The following is a 15,349-nucleotide window of genomic DNA, read 5'->3' on the forward strand; positions in this document are numbered from 1 at the left end:
ATCCTGTTGACCGCTTGTGCTGGCAGTTACAGCATTGTCACGTTCACGGTCAGAAATCTGCGCTGGCTGACGCCAAATTCCCTTCGAGGAATTTACTGCGACACTTTCCAGTTACACTGAGGAAGTTGCTGCTCAAATGTTACTTCAACTAAGCAAACGTGCTCCCCCCCCACCAGAAGTCTTGCTTTTACTACTAGCACAAAAGACACAAGTGATCCCTTCTCACCCCCCTCTTCCTCCGTCCTCAGCAGGCTGGGAAATTCCTCCTGACACACAGAAGGGGGCAGGCTTCAGCATCACCTCCATACCACTACATTGTCAGGTCTGAACACTCTTATGTCATTCCACACAGGAGTCAGCTTTTTTTTTATTTTTTCTAACTTCTTGAAAATGCTTCCTTATGGGGCTGAGTCTGATTGACAGCAAGTGGTGGAAAGCTGAGTATATAAGTGAGTGAACTGTTCTCTATTATCCACTCTAGACAAGGCTCCTCATACTTGCAGTTGGCTGGCTCTACAAGGGAACAATACTTTTGCTTTTTTAAGTCATTTGAATTTTTTTTTTACTTTATTTCTGCATTCCTTCTGATATTTGGATTGGGGAAAAAAGATCAGCTTTTATGAGGCTTGTAATGAAAAGAGGTAAGCTTTCTTTGTTTTTGTTATCATACATGATACATTTTTATTTTTAAGTATTTATTGAAATTACAAATACACAAATGTCAGGAATTTTAAGGGATTTTATTTTTACTTTTATTGATGTTTAAATAAAAAAAAAACTAGACAAATTGAAGCAGTAGAGAGCAGCTTTGGCTGACTTGTGCTGAAAATGCTTGCTGGGACTTGCCGTCTTTTAGTTTTATAAAGTTACATAAGTTGGATGCAGTGTATAAACATTATTTCCAAATTATTTACATATGTAGGGCAGACAATTAAATTGGAATTTATGGTCAAAATTAAAAATGACAAATGATGTAGTAAGTGTCTAGCAGTTTTTTTTTTATCTGGGTCCTTTCAGTAACATAGTTTATGACCTGTTGATCCTTCCAATGGATCTGTTGATTTCCCCTTTCTTTAACAGGGTGACAATGTTGGTCTTTCTGTGGTGAAATCACTCAACAGCATTGTCATCTTGTAGACAGGATACTCTTAGATGGACAGGTAGTTTTAAATGGACTTAAGGTATTTATTATTTATTTTATTGCAGGTATTTACATAGTGCCATCAATTTACGCAGCACTTTGCAAACAGTATATAATGTACATTCAGATCATGTAAAGAACAAATTGAACTTTTTAAGAAGTAAAGCTGACCATATACTTTAGTTTTCAGTCAATTTCAACCTTCAAGCCACTTGGATTTTCAAATAAGATCACAAGTAATCACCAGAATGTAAAGAATCTATCACCAGCAGGTCCATTTGACCCCCAGTCAACACTGGGTAATAAATTGCCACTTTCAATAGAGTTTACTGAATGATCAAATTAAATTGGAATCAAATGAAGAAAAAAAATGACCAAATCGCAAAAGTGATTGGATTTATTGCCACGTTTAGGGGATTTTTGATCGTTGCGATCAATCAAACCCAATATATATGTCTTCTAAAGCGTTGCGATTCTTTACAAAAAAGAGAAATCAAATGTTCAATAGGAATTTGCAGATGTATGGCCAGCGTTATAAAAATATGTTTAAGTTAGTTTTGTTACTAACATTTTGCTGGACAGCTTGGTTTTGAGAAATAAATAAATAAAGGCACAAGAAATAAAAAAAAGGATTTCATATATTGAATGCTATTATTGGCTGCATATAGTTACCAGAAAACAATATTTTTTGGTTTATTGGTCCTTTGAGATCTGTACTACACAAGATTTAAAACTGTTGATGTTTCTACTAGAGTTAAGCTTTACTGGATGTGAGAGTCACTGCATTCTTTGACAGTTACAGAAGTTACTGGGCTCTTTATAGCCCATAACTGGCCCTAAAGGGATGCAGGGGGAGACCGCTCTGTGTTCTATACTATAACACAGTTACCAGGGAGATGCTATTGAGTCATTTACAAAGGAAAGTATATTCTTAGTCACTTCTTGTATGTAGATTGTAAGCAGCACGTACTTTTTTTAATAAATGCACTTTTTGTCTATTTTATAATCTGTGATTTTTTTTACTTTAACAATGTTTCAATCCCTTATGGACTACTGGGTTCCTTCCAAATTCATTCTACTAGCTTAGAAATGGACACGTAATCATTAGTAAAGTCGAATCATTTTTGCTTACAGTGCAAATTTATTTATTGAAAGGATCTGACATTTTTCTTGCTTTGCGTCAGTAAGTGTGTTGGCTAAGCTACAAGTAAGACTTCCAAAAAATCCCATAGAAAGTAGCTGGTAGTGTGGCCAGCCTTAGGAGTTATCAGAAATAAGGAGAAAGTAAAATTTAACATTGTATATGAGCAAAATTATTCAAGAAGGTTTAAACATTTGTACTAAATTGCTATTTATCAAGCTGTATTTAGATTTGGAAGCCATATGTTTATTAGAGAGGAATTAAACCCCCCCATGTGTGTTTTTCTTACATTTCCTCTTACCTTTGCCTGGGTATCTTTATAACACATACATATACATGCAGTGAATCCAGCATTGTCCTCTATAATTTGTCACTCCGCTACCACAAACTGGGTCCCATGCTGCATTGGGAGCAGGCTGTCTCTTCCAGTTACTAACAGCTGGCCCCTGATGATGCACTCGTGCCATGGTAAGTCATCAGGGGGCAGGCTGCAGGAACCAGGAAAAGACAGGAAGCCCCCCCCCCCAAATATGCACTGTGGAACAATGTGCTCTAGATAGCCCTGAAGCCTCACCAAATGCATGACATGATGGAATGATGTCATTCTCATTTAGGCTGCTTTCACACTGCTCTGTTGCAAAAACATGGTAAAAATGCATATGCGCTTTTGCCACGTTTCATTTTTCAACTTCGAAAAAAGGACATGTGACTCCCAAAACATACTAAAAAAGCAACTGTGGGTGTGTTTTTTACGCATCTTTGATGCGTTTTTCATTCATTTCAATGGGAAGGTGCATTTTTTTACCACATCAAAAACATAGCATGCAGGACATTTAAAAAAGCAATTGACCTGCAACTGACTGGTGTGAAGAAGGTCCATAGGATTTAATGGCCATGGCCATACATTTTTCTTGGTAACGCAAAAACAGAAGAAAAACTGACCAATGTGAAAGGGCCCTTACGCAAGAATGATGGTAGTGAGGGGCCGCTTACATTAAAAAAAAAGGTTTTTAAAAGAAAAGAGGGAAAAGGTTAAGATTAGGAAAAGTGGGTGAAGAGGGTGAAAGCCCTTTTCACAGGGCTGCCCTTTATTCCATATCTGTAAACAGACCCCCTGCTGAGTTAGATCAGAGCAGGACAGCTGTCATCTCTATCTTGTGATGGTGGGCAGACATGGGCGGATGTTCCTCTGTTGTCTTCAGTTTTCACCTAATTCAGGTCTGCATAAACAGAAAAGTACTGGTTGCTCTTATAGCTTAAAATGGCAAAGGTAACAATAATACAGCAGCTAATGGTGTATTCCAATTCCAGTTAGACCCGTGGAAGAATCCAGTAAAAATATGCGCTTACCACAGAGACATACAAACTGAGCGTTGTATGCATATTGATGAACATCATGGTCTGGTCAGTAAATGGAGCAGCATACAGTAACCATGGCGGACACTCAGGGATGACTAGATCCACAGACGGGGGCCACCTCAGGTTCCACCAGCAGGTCCAACGAAGTCCACTCCTGGTAATACTCTCCAAAAAGGTCCACCTTGAGGGGGCTCGTAAATAACGAGAGTATTACCAGGAATGGACTTCGTTGGACCTGCTGGTGGAACCTGAGGTGGCCCCCGTCTGTGGATCCAGTCATCCCCGAGTGTCTGCCATGGTTACTGTATGCTGCTCCATTTACTGACCAGACCATGATGTTCATCAATATGCATACAACGCTCAGTTTGTATGTCTCTGTGGTAAGCGCATATTTTTACTGGATTCTTCCACGGGTCTAACTGGAATTGGAATACACCATTAGCTGCTGTATTATTGTTACCTTTGCCTTTATCACCATTTACTCCTTATTTTGGACTGTTCGTATGGATAATTTTCCAAGAATTTTGTTATGTGGACTCTGGTCATACTGTCGTTTCATAGACCATTTATGCGATTTTATACCTTATTTAGCGCTGCATACCTTTTATCGTTATTTATCTTTCTAGGTGTTGAGGATTGCCTTGTATGCTAGCTGCTCATTTACTATTGCGCTCACTTACCTTGCCCTGCTTTTTATTATAGCTTAAAATGGGTTTGGAAGTGGGCAGATGGACGTACATCTATTTACATCAGCCCGCCCATAGAGATACCTTGTGAATCATCTTGATACATATTAAAAAACAGAAAGATGAAACGCCTGTCTGAACAGAGCATTAAATAAGCGAGTGAAAATAATGCAGTGTTGTCAACAACTGAAAATGATGGTATGATGACCCAAGTAATTTTCCAGTCTCTATACTATAGATCTACCAAGGGTCTGCATTTAGGATATATGCCTTCTTGCAGTTTTTATACTGTTTCTAAACAATCAAAGTACATGAGTTGTAACCTGACAACATTACATCAACTCCTTGTATAGTGTGCTTCTCTTGAATTCACTGTCAGTGGAACGTGCTAAAATTTACACGGTTGTGCTAGACTTTACCAAAGCCAGGGCTTTTAGGTTGCCTGAAGTCATTCTCTTTATTCAGAAGTGTATTGTATGTAGGTGATGAAATACTAAAGACTGGTTTGTTTCTGAGCTCATTACCCTGGTAGGTTAAAAACACAATACTTTTGGCATTTTGTAGACAATCTGGTCTGTCATGTACTTCTACATATATAATGGATCCCCTTTGGAATTATTTAAAGTGTATCATCTTTTTTATAGATTTTGATAGAGGGAAGAAAGATCCCTTATACCCTGGTGACCACCCCACTGGGGAAATGAGATAAGAAATTCCAATGTGCTATGTTGTCATTTAAACAGGAGCTGTGGGAATATTTCCAATGGAATCACCTGTTCCAGCATCAACTGTCTAAAGCTAGCCATACACTAATAGATTTTCAAACGAATATTCATATAAAAATTTTATTCACTACACTGGATGACTTGATGAATGCTGTTCAAAAGTACTTTATAAAGCGCTTGCTTTTACCATTCGATTTTGAAGTGCATGGGCTTTCCTGAATGAAAACCGTATTCACAAGAAATTAGTTTTTTTTATCTGCTCATTCAAATTTTCTCAAAACTGTGGTCTAAAACAAATGCAAATTTGACCCCACTAACTATTAGAAAATCAAACCAATGTTCTTAAAACCAAAATTCTCAACCAAAATTCTACTAGTATATGGTCAGATTAACCAATTCCCATCCATAGGATGTACCCATACGTTCTTGGATAGGAAGGGTGATAGCTCAGTCATCACTGCAGCTGCAGCAATGATCATGATATCTTTTTTTAGAGCCAGAGATTTCCTTCAATGTAAAAGTAATCCTAGTGTCTGCAGAGCTGCTGGATTACGTTTACAGTTGGCAGAAAGTGGTCCCCTCCCTTCTGCCACCACCAATGTCTTTACTGAGCTCTCTCGTTCAATCGGGGAACTCAGTGAGGATGCAACTGGTGGCATCTGGTACATAGTGACAGGAACTGATGTTGTTTCTCCCACTGTGTGACGTCAGAAACTAAAAGTGACGAGGATTTAGTCACTTCCAGTTTGGGTCTCAAGCCATTACTGGCTTGTCAAAGCATCTGATAAAACCAATCTCAGTTTGATCAGATGCTTTGAAGGGGAAAGGAGAGATATGGGGTCTAATAGATAAAAGTTAAGATACATTGTACATTTTTTTTTTATTAAAATAAATAATAAACTAAATCAATGGTCTCCAAACAGTGGTCCGGGGGCCAGATGTGGCCCTTTGCTTCATTTTATCCAGCCCTTGGGGCACTATTCCATCCACTGACTCCAACATTGGGACATCATTCCTGCCACTGACACCAACAATGGGGCACAAATCCTCACATTTACATGAATGATAGTATACAATTGCACCCAATATCACCAACAATGGGGCACTATTCCTCCCACTGACATCAACAATGTGGCACTATTTCTCTTGCTGACACCTAAATGGGGCACAATTCCTTCCAAAAACACAAATGATAGGGCACACTTCCTTCCACTCACACCAGCAGTTGGGCACTATTCATTCCACTGACACCTACAGTAGAGCACAATTCCTCTCACTGATACCAGTGCTGGGATATAATTCTTTCCAATGACACCAACCATGGGGCACCATTCCTCCAATTAACATCAAATGTGGGGCACTGTTCCTTGCACTGACACCAATGACAAGCCACTATTCCACCCACTGACGCCAGTGATGGGGTACAATTCCTCAGACTGACACCAAAAATGGGCCACAATTTCTCCTACTGACACTATTGATGAGAAACTATTCTTTCCACTGACACCAACGATGGGGTACGATTCTTTGCCTAATTCCAAAGATCAGGCGTTGTTTACTCCCCATGAAGCCAGGACATTATTTGCTCTGATTTCCCAAAGTCAGGCCCCCCTAAAGCCTGAAAGACCACTACATGGCCCTTTCTTTGGAAAGTTGGCAGACCCCTGAACTAAATTGTTAAAGCACCCCCATTCCCCCACGCGCAAATGCGATAGTGCACGCTGGTCCCACATGGATATGTAAATGGCAATTACACCACACAGGTGAAGTATCAACAATTTTACCACCAGACCTCCTGTGTAACTCTAAATTGGTAGCCTGTAAAGGCTTTTAAAGCATCACCTATGGATAATTTTTGGTGCCGTAGTTTGGCGGGGTTCCATGTGACATGTTTGGTATCTATTTACTCGTAACATTATACATATTGTACCAAACAATTGGGTATTATATTATATATTCTCTTAGACCTCCGCTTAAAAAAAAATGATATATATAAAATGTTTGGGGGTTGTAAGTAGTGAGGAATGTTGGCTCGGGCTTGAAGTAGTTGAGAAGAAATTTCCCATAATGTTGGAGAAATTTCTACCAATTTTCTGTTGTGTCTCCACGACAGGCACAAACAACAATAAAATCTGATAGAGATTTTACCATGACCTATCCTATAAAACAAATTATCGCCATTGCCTTTAACCTAGATTTTTTGACAGAGCTATTGGGCATGGTAGACTGCGACTTGCTCTGTAATTTTTTAAAACTTGACTTTATTAAGAAAACCTTATCAGGGGTTAAATATATCCAAACAGCAATACTATGGAAAAGAAACAGGTTGATACTTACCTGTTCAGTGGATGGTTTGCTGAAACTTTGCTGTCTTGCAGAGCTCTGTGTGTCAATACTACCCAACATCTCTGGTGTGTCAAATAGCATGGTCCCCTGATGGATGCTGTGGTTAATCCCTCCAGCAACTAGCTTCTGCAAGACAGAGTAGTAGCGGCTGGTAGAAACCAGCTTACAGTCAGTGAGTCAGCTAGGAATTCTGCATCATATCAGAATCTGTTTGATAAGAATGTGAGGCCATCTGTCCAAAAGTTAAAGTTAAGTGGCAAATAGATCTTTTAGACCTTGTTTACGCTTGCGGTTGGGAAGCAGTAAAAACACATGGCTGAGCCATGTTTTTTTCTGCTTCAAACCACACCCCTTTAAGCTGAAGAGGCAGCAGACATGAATGTTTGCATGTCGTAGCCGTGATGCTTTTTACCGCAGCATGGCAATATTTATATCACTGTCAAGCTCAGCTCGCAGTAACACATGCTGAACATGACCCATGCACCTGAATGGGACCACACCGCTACCACCCAGCAACCACATTCCCTGCATGTGGTTGCACTATGGCGGCACAGGGTTTTTATAATGCCTGTTCAGGGGGCCAACAGATGTGTAAATGAGACCTTAACAGCCTAGTAATCTGAAGAACACTATCAAATCCATCTCCTCTATGCTATGGAGCTGGGGAGAGGGTTAGGTGCTCTGTAATCCTAACACACATTTTGTACAGTGAGTGTCTCTGTTCACTCTAGGAAAGGTAATGTGTTACTTGCAGGATCACTAGGTGAAAATAAAAGAAAAAAGCCTTGGAAAAAAAGAAACAATGTATAACTATAGGGAAAACTTTTTTTACATTTTGGACAGAGCGGAGATGGATTAGAATATCTGTCATGTTTTTATTGCAGCCTATGCCCCCCGTTAGGAAGATTCACTCTCTCAATTTGTCCTGTTTACCATTCATCAAAAGTGAAAGAGAAGAAAGTCCCAAATTTTGGGTTGTCCCCAGAAAAGTAATAGAGAGGAAATTTTCCAATGGGGACACTAGTTCGAGTGAACTGGGGGTCCACAAGAAATTCCCTTAATTTGCAGGGATTATCTCCTACTTTCCTGTTTTGGCTATAGGACAGGAAGTAAAGGTAAATATCCCCAGTGGTACACTGATGGCAAAAAATACATTGACAGGGGTTATAACCCCCCCCACCCCCTTACTCTATCCAAAGTTCTACTTTAATGCAGACACTGCTAACAAACTGACATCTCCTTCTCTGACAGAAACTGTGAAGTAGAAACGCGTTGGGTGAAGTTTAGGCTTGTGACGTCCTCACGCATGCCAGCAGAAGTTGCAGTGGTGCCATCTTTGTTCTTTACATCACGAGTACACCTTTCTTTCACATGTTTACATGTTTGTAACCTACTGCACTATGAGTTTTTGCACTCCCTCTCTTCTTTGCTTCATGTGCCTCATACAGTATAACATCTGTATGGAACCATAGTTGATCAAGTTGCTGTTGGCTGTGTGTGGCTGTGATGCAGCTAAACACAGTTGTTTGTGTTTCTTTGCGATCTTATTATCTGGTAAGGAGTGTGTGAATACTGGTGGCATTTATGTGGAGAGTACGTATCGCTTGGATTGTCTCACAGCTTGTGGTTATCAGCACTGGGACTATTTTGCACATCATAAAGAACAGCTGGTCAACACCGCACTGAGTAACAGTCCGCAATAGGGAGTGTAGACATCCAATAGGTTGACGCGTTTCGAGGACTTGCCTCTTCCTCAGGGCTCTGAGGAAGAGGCAAGTCCTCAAAACGCGTCAGCCTATTGGATGTCTACACTCCCTATTGCGGACTGTTACTCAGCGCGGTGTTGACCCAGCTGTTCTTTATGATGTGCCTTGACTATATTGTCGTTTGTGAGTACAACACCTACTTTATTTTTTATTGAGCATTTTTTATGGTAATGCACTAGGCCTGTGCGTCCTCTGTTTTTTCTTTCCTCATTCAGTATATTTGGATTCCCTCAGTCTATTTGAGGGCAGCAAGGTATGCATGTTCCAGAACATTCTTAATGTGGTTGTAGCCTGCATCAAGTCCATCCCCAAGCGCAGGAGCATTTGTGTTTGCTGGTTCTTTACAGGTTTTTTCGCCTACCCCTGGATCAATTGTGGGTTTCCATATATTGTGTATATGGAGGTTTTATTTCTATTTTTTTTCTATTGGTTGAACTAGATGAACTTTGTTTTCAATTTGAGGAAGTATGTAACTATATGATTTTGTATGCCAAAGTACAAGCTGCCATGTGTGTTGCTGAGGATGCAGGACATCATTAGGTCTGATGTAGACAGGCCTTGTTTTCCTGCTTTTGACATGCATTTGAAATGTGCACGAAAGGTAGGTCAGCACATTCCAATTCATTCAAATAGTGTGGTGTGGATGGCAGTTCTGAGGCTGTGTTTGACCTGATGTACATTGTGTTTCTTTGGATCCTGCAATTCAAGCGCAACCCTTTTGTTGCGTTTTGCATTCAGCCTCAAGCATTGCTTTCAAATGCATATGGCAGTGTTTGACAGCAATGGCCATCTACTCCAGCCCTAATGCTGAATTACTCTACGAAAAAAACTACCTCTGATGATGGAATAGTTCACAAATGACATGAAAATGAATTAAAATGTAGAAAATTATAACACAGGTGAACATTTAATTACTAGAAACATTTATCTTGTTTCTTTGGTATGCAACTTTCTTTTATATAATTACGAATAAACTAGAGTGTGTGTTTGTAACATGATTATACACATTTTTCAGCCAACATGATTACATCTTAATACAAACAGCCTGGCACACAATCACAGAGTACACATGTTGAATTACAACAAAGGAAACCACTTAACATAGCGCACCGGCCAAGTCAGCTCCAACATCAGATCTAAAATAAATTTCCTACAACAGCAGAAGCCAGCAAAGGTTGTCCACTGCTGTGCTGTTAGGCATCCAAATACTGTTTCTATTTTGTACTCTCCTTGGTTATTATCTGTTCAATAAACATTATAATCTAAAATCATAAAACACAAATTACACCTTTTTGTTTGCATATGTACTAATTACTTAAGATGTGAAGACTAAAAGGCCAGTCCACCCATAAGAGATATTTTAGTTTTTGGTAAATGCTGAAGCAATAACCCCCCCCCCCCCTTTCTTATGCATCTTGGTGAGACCTCTGCATTTGAGTTCCAAGGTCTGCACACTTACTGGGGCCATTCAAAACATTTCTCACAGTCTTGGTTGGATTTTGTATATAATCAGTGTAACGCCCTTAAGATTAGCTAGATAGGGGTTTTTTTGTTTGATAGAGGCTGAATAACAGCCTGGGATGAGTCAGCCTGGGAGTGAGGCAAGGAACTCCTGACAGGACTCCTCAGGACAAGCTGGGTGGTTCTACTGGTCAGGGCTTCTGGAGCCCTCCCACCTTTCCAGAAACCTGAGAGCCTTTTGGAACATGGAATTAGGGGAGGAAGCCCAGATCTGCATGTTTGAGGGACCTTGGCCAATCCTCTAGCAGGAGGCTGGCCATGGTGACCAACCCTCAAATATGACAGAGCCTGGGGAGAGAGGGTAGAAGATGGATTGAAGGAAGGCCCAGGGAGGGGTGTCTACCTACAGTCTGGTTGCTGGATGGGAAGATCTCCACTGCCTACAGTCTCCTGGAGAGGAAATCCTGAGCAGCAGGGAAGGAGCCAGCCCAGTGAATGGCCTGAAAGCAGCTTCCAACCCACCACGCTGACAGGACAGGACAGTGTGAGTACTCCTACACCCTCTAGGCCGGATAAGGGGAGAGAGTGGTCAGGTGCAATACCCAACTAGTCTTCATCTGGGACTGCTTAACTGCAAGCTCTTGAGACCCCCTTACTCTGGGATACCTTCAGCACAGTTGGGTGAAGAGGAGGATTCATCCAGGGTCTGGGGAGGTACACGGAAAATGAGACAGTGCTTTATTTTTGCCAATCCACCCTTTTTTGTACATAGTTGCTAAGACGTTTGCCCTTGAGTTCTACAGTTCCTTTGGCATCCCATATACCCCTAGACCCCCTCCAAGTTGTTACCCTCTTAATAAAAAACAACTAAAAACCAGATTAAGGACTGTTTTACTAACTCTGGAAGTACAAATGTGTTAAAAGTGTGTTACCTGGCCATGCAGAGCATAGGGGGACCCAAATCAAACCCAGCGGCCCTTATGAGGGTAGTGCTACATCAGTATTATGGGAATTCAATAGGATGATGCACCAAGGTACACTACAAACTCCTAGGTGGGCAAATAGAGAGTTAGGAATTTTGACAGGAAGATCCCAATGTTGAAGAATCCAAGACATTCGCCAAACCATAAACTGACTCAGCCCTCCATGCTCCAGCTATATCCAAATATTACACCTCGGTAGCCTTGTTCTGTAATTGTACTTTGATATTTATATGGACCTGACAGTAACGGAGAACTCTGTCTGACTGGGATGGTGGTGCATATCAGTCTGTCCCAGATATCCGATTGTAAGGGATACATAGTGCAGGTATCCAGCAGCAGGGGTGACCAGTTCAGTGTATCTGTAAATAGGCAACTAAAACTAGTCTGTGTATAATTAAGGTCCCTTTCAGACAGGCGGACCTGATCGGACCATCCATTGCCCTCTATGGAGCTGCAGATGTAAACGAAAATGTGTTGTTTCACACCCGCCTGCATGCGATCCGATCAGCTAAAAACAGATTCGGTCCCCACCAGTATAGTGCGGGGGTCTCCAAACTATGGCCCTCCAGCTGTTGAAGTACTACAAGTCCAATCATGCCTCTGCCTCTGGGAGTCTTTCCTGTGGCTGTCAGAGTCTTGCAAGGCCTCATGGGACTTGCAGTTCCTCAACACCTGGTGGGTCATAGTTTGGAGACCTGGTCTAGATGTAAATGGACAGGTGGTCCGTTTACAACCGACAACCCATAGAGGAAAGCGGGCTGTGTCCATGTCCACTCTGCAGAAGCAGAGCGGACACAGAGCTATCATCTGCCTGCTTAGTGGGCATCAGTACACAGATTGCCCTCTAAGCAGATGGATCTGTTGGCAGAGTCTGCCCCTGGAAAAAGGCCCTAATGTAAGATTTAATATTAATGAAACAAAACCCATCCAACATCAGCAAGCAGAATACACAGCAAAAGTGAAGACTTGTCTGAACCATAAACCAGATGACAAAATAGCTAACTAGCAACCTAAAGATACTACAATACAGTAAATACTGAACAAGCAAAGGGGAAACACAAAATAACAAGAGTAAAACTGGAGGTGCAAGGAACCACGAGGAAGGTGGATCTAGGACTGGGAAAAGGAACAATGGGAGCAAATGAGCGGTAGCAGGGTACAGGATCATGGCAGGAATCAGGAGCAGGAAAAATCAACAAGCAGGTATCTGTCTAAAAATCTGAAGCAAAGATGTAACTAAAGAGAGGGGTTATATACCTTCCCAGCAGAAAGCATCTGGGATCTGGTGGCCAATGGAACTGTGCCCTCTGCCAGCTCCGGCAACCACAGTACCACCATCAGGTGATTCAGGTCCTGACAGATGCTGGACCTCAATTGTGCATTTATATCAACAGTCAAGTTAGGAAGGTCTTGTGAAATAAACATGTCCTATTTTTCTAGATACAGTACTTTTAGGAAAAGTATTTACTTTGTTTAACGTTTAGTAAAAGAGCATAGGTACATCCACAGCTTTCCACATCACTGCCATGGGGCCAAGTCTCAACCTTTTCACCATGGATGAACCCTTGGCAAAAAGTTTGAGATCTCAGGGAACCCCTGAAAAAAATGTACAACTCAATGGTTATAGGATCTGACCTGCGAGCTGTAGATATAAAAACAATTAACAAACAGCCTTAAGTAATAGAATAAATATTAAAATAAAAAAAATCTTCCTAATGTGAAACCTGGGGTTGCTTTTTTCTGCAAAGCTTCTCAACTGTGGGTTGAATTTGAGATAAGCACACAGTGAGTTGCTTTCCTCCACATGCAGAGCAGCACGGGGAAGCTGCTGTTGTAATATGCTTTTTCCTCTTGATCCCCACTAGCCCTCATCTCATCCATCCCAGGTGATATCACATGCAAGAGCCTAGGACAGATGGAAGAGGAGGACCAATGGGGAACAGCACAGTAATTAACAGTATTCTTCCTTGCACCGCTCCATAACACAGGGTTTCTCAACTTGGGTTCCGCTGCAAATCAATATAGTGGATGAATTATAACCATTCAATGTTGTTTTCAGTATGCACCGGCAGTGTGCATTGATGCCTGATTCCTCCCTTGTAGTTGTGACTCCTGTGACCTCAGAGGGTGGCACCGGTAGGAGTGCAGAGAGTGAACTGGTGACTGGATGAGGAGGTGACATCCTGCGTACAGGAGTGGTGAATGCAGACTGTGGAGGGGGGAAACAGAGAGTGGGAGCACGTGGATGAATGTAGCAGGAGGTGACATCCAGTGTATTGCAGTGCTGAATACAGACTTTAGAGAGGGGGAGCAGAGAGGGGGAGCAGAGAGCGGGGGCATGTGACTGGATGTGACTGAATGTAGCAGGAGGTGAGGTCAAACTAGCTTTATATTTATGGCATAACAAAGCTGTTACAGTCTCACCTCCTGCTACATTCAGCTGATCCAACCTCCTGCTCCCCCTCTCTTCAGTCTGCATCACCGCTGCCATCAGGGCTGCTGTTAGAAAGCACAGGGCCCCATCCAGCCAACCTGAAAGTGCCCCCCCCCCAAAAAAAAAAAAGTTTACTATGCTTCAGTTATGAATGAACACAGTGAGTGATCAGTACTAATTATTGTGTTCATTCAGGAAAGGAAGGGGTTAGTAAATGTGACATTTACCGGGCCCTTTACCCACTCTCCATTCTGAAGGATCCTATTGTGTGCTTGCTGATGCCTGTGGAAAGAAGAAGGGAAACCAGCAGCACTGTGAGGGTGGGGGCTCACAATGGGACCTGGGCAGCAAGGGGAAACGTATGGTGCACAGGGAGGGTGATGGGTGCGGCAGGGGGTAATTACTGTAACCAATCATCTGTATGGCTCTCTCTGCAGTAGCTGAGAGCTAGCGGGGGGGGGGGAGGAGAAGAAGCCAGCTATCAGCTGCTGCAGAGAGAGCCAGACAGGGGATCAGTTCCAGTAATTGCCCCTTTCTGTGCCGATCACCCTCCCTGCCCACATCTGATTCACCCAGCTGACTGGGCCCCCCTGCTGGCCTGGGCCCCATACAGGAGGACTGGTGGTACCCCCTTATCCAGGCCCTAGCTGCCATACACAGGTTGTCACTTCTTGCTTCAGCCCTGTGCTCCCTCTCTCTGTACCCCCCCCATTCTGTGTTCACTGCTGCCTTACACATATAGTACTCTGGTTCTTTATCCTTGCCCCCCCCCCCCCCGCACTCTGCATCACACCGGTGTCATACAACAGAATCAAGAGGGGCTCTCACCACCTGATTAAGTCATTGGTCCCTTTCTGGGCTACCAACCTCAGTCTGTATTTAGCACTGCCATGGGAAGTCACCTCCTCCTTCAGTTCCCTCTGCAGCTCTCAAGGGCTGAAACTACACAGGAGGCATTGGTTATCAATGTATGCTGACAATACTGTCAGTGTAGATTAAGAACAACACTGGAAACATGACTAGTGCACAAGAGATAGGCTAATCCAGACCACTACACCACCATTTCACCCTTCCATACAAATCCCCTTTACGAATTCTATTTACAGAAAACATAACACCAAAGTGGAGTAAATGGCCAAAACGGCCTTTTATTAACAAATCAACTTTAAATACACAAAAAACATTCCCTAAAACAGAAACACATATACTGTAGCTGTTGGTCTTCGAAGGCACCCAAACCGAACCGAAATGCACCTGCGGAAACCAAATTACACTAGTCCTCCAGCCGCAACACACCGGCTCGGAGA

The 15,349-nt window shown here is 42.2% G+C and overlaps 1 protein-coding gene across 1 annotated transcript in view; it reads left to right on the top strand.

Annotated features, from left to right (window-relative positions):
- Positions 1-462: 462 nt before the first annotated feature.
- Positions 463-15,349, top strand: part of THBS2 (thrombospondin 2) — a 145,397-nt gene continuing 130,510 nt past the window's right edge. The window contains exon 1 of the mRNA XM_089669701.1: positions 463-641. Within this exon, the coding sequence (XP_089525827.1) occupies positions 620-641 (22 nt within the window). The 5' untranslated portion in view covers positions 463-619. The remainder of the gene's footprint in view (positions 642-15,349) is intronic.

Source organism: Staurois parvus, unplaced genomic scaffold, assembly GCF_062004578.1.
Source record: "Staurois parvus isolate SC_StPar_1 unplaced genomic scaffold, SC_StPar_1.0 ptg000081l, whole genome shotgun sequence".
NCBI classification, from domain to species: Eukaryota; Metazoa; Chordata; class Amphibia; order Anura; family Ranidae; genus Staurois; species Staurois parvus.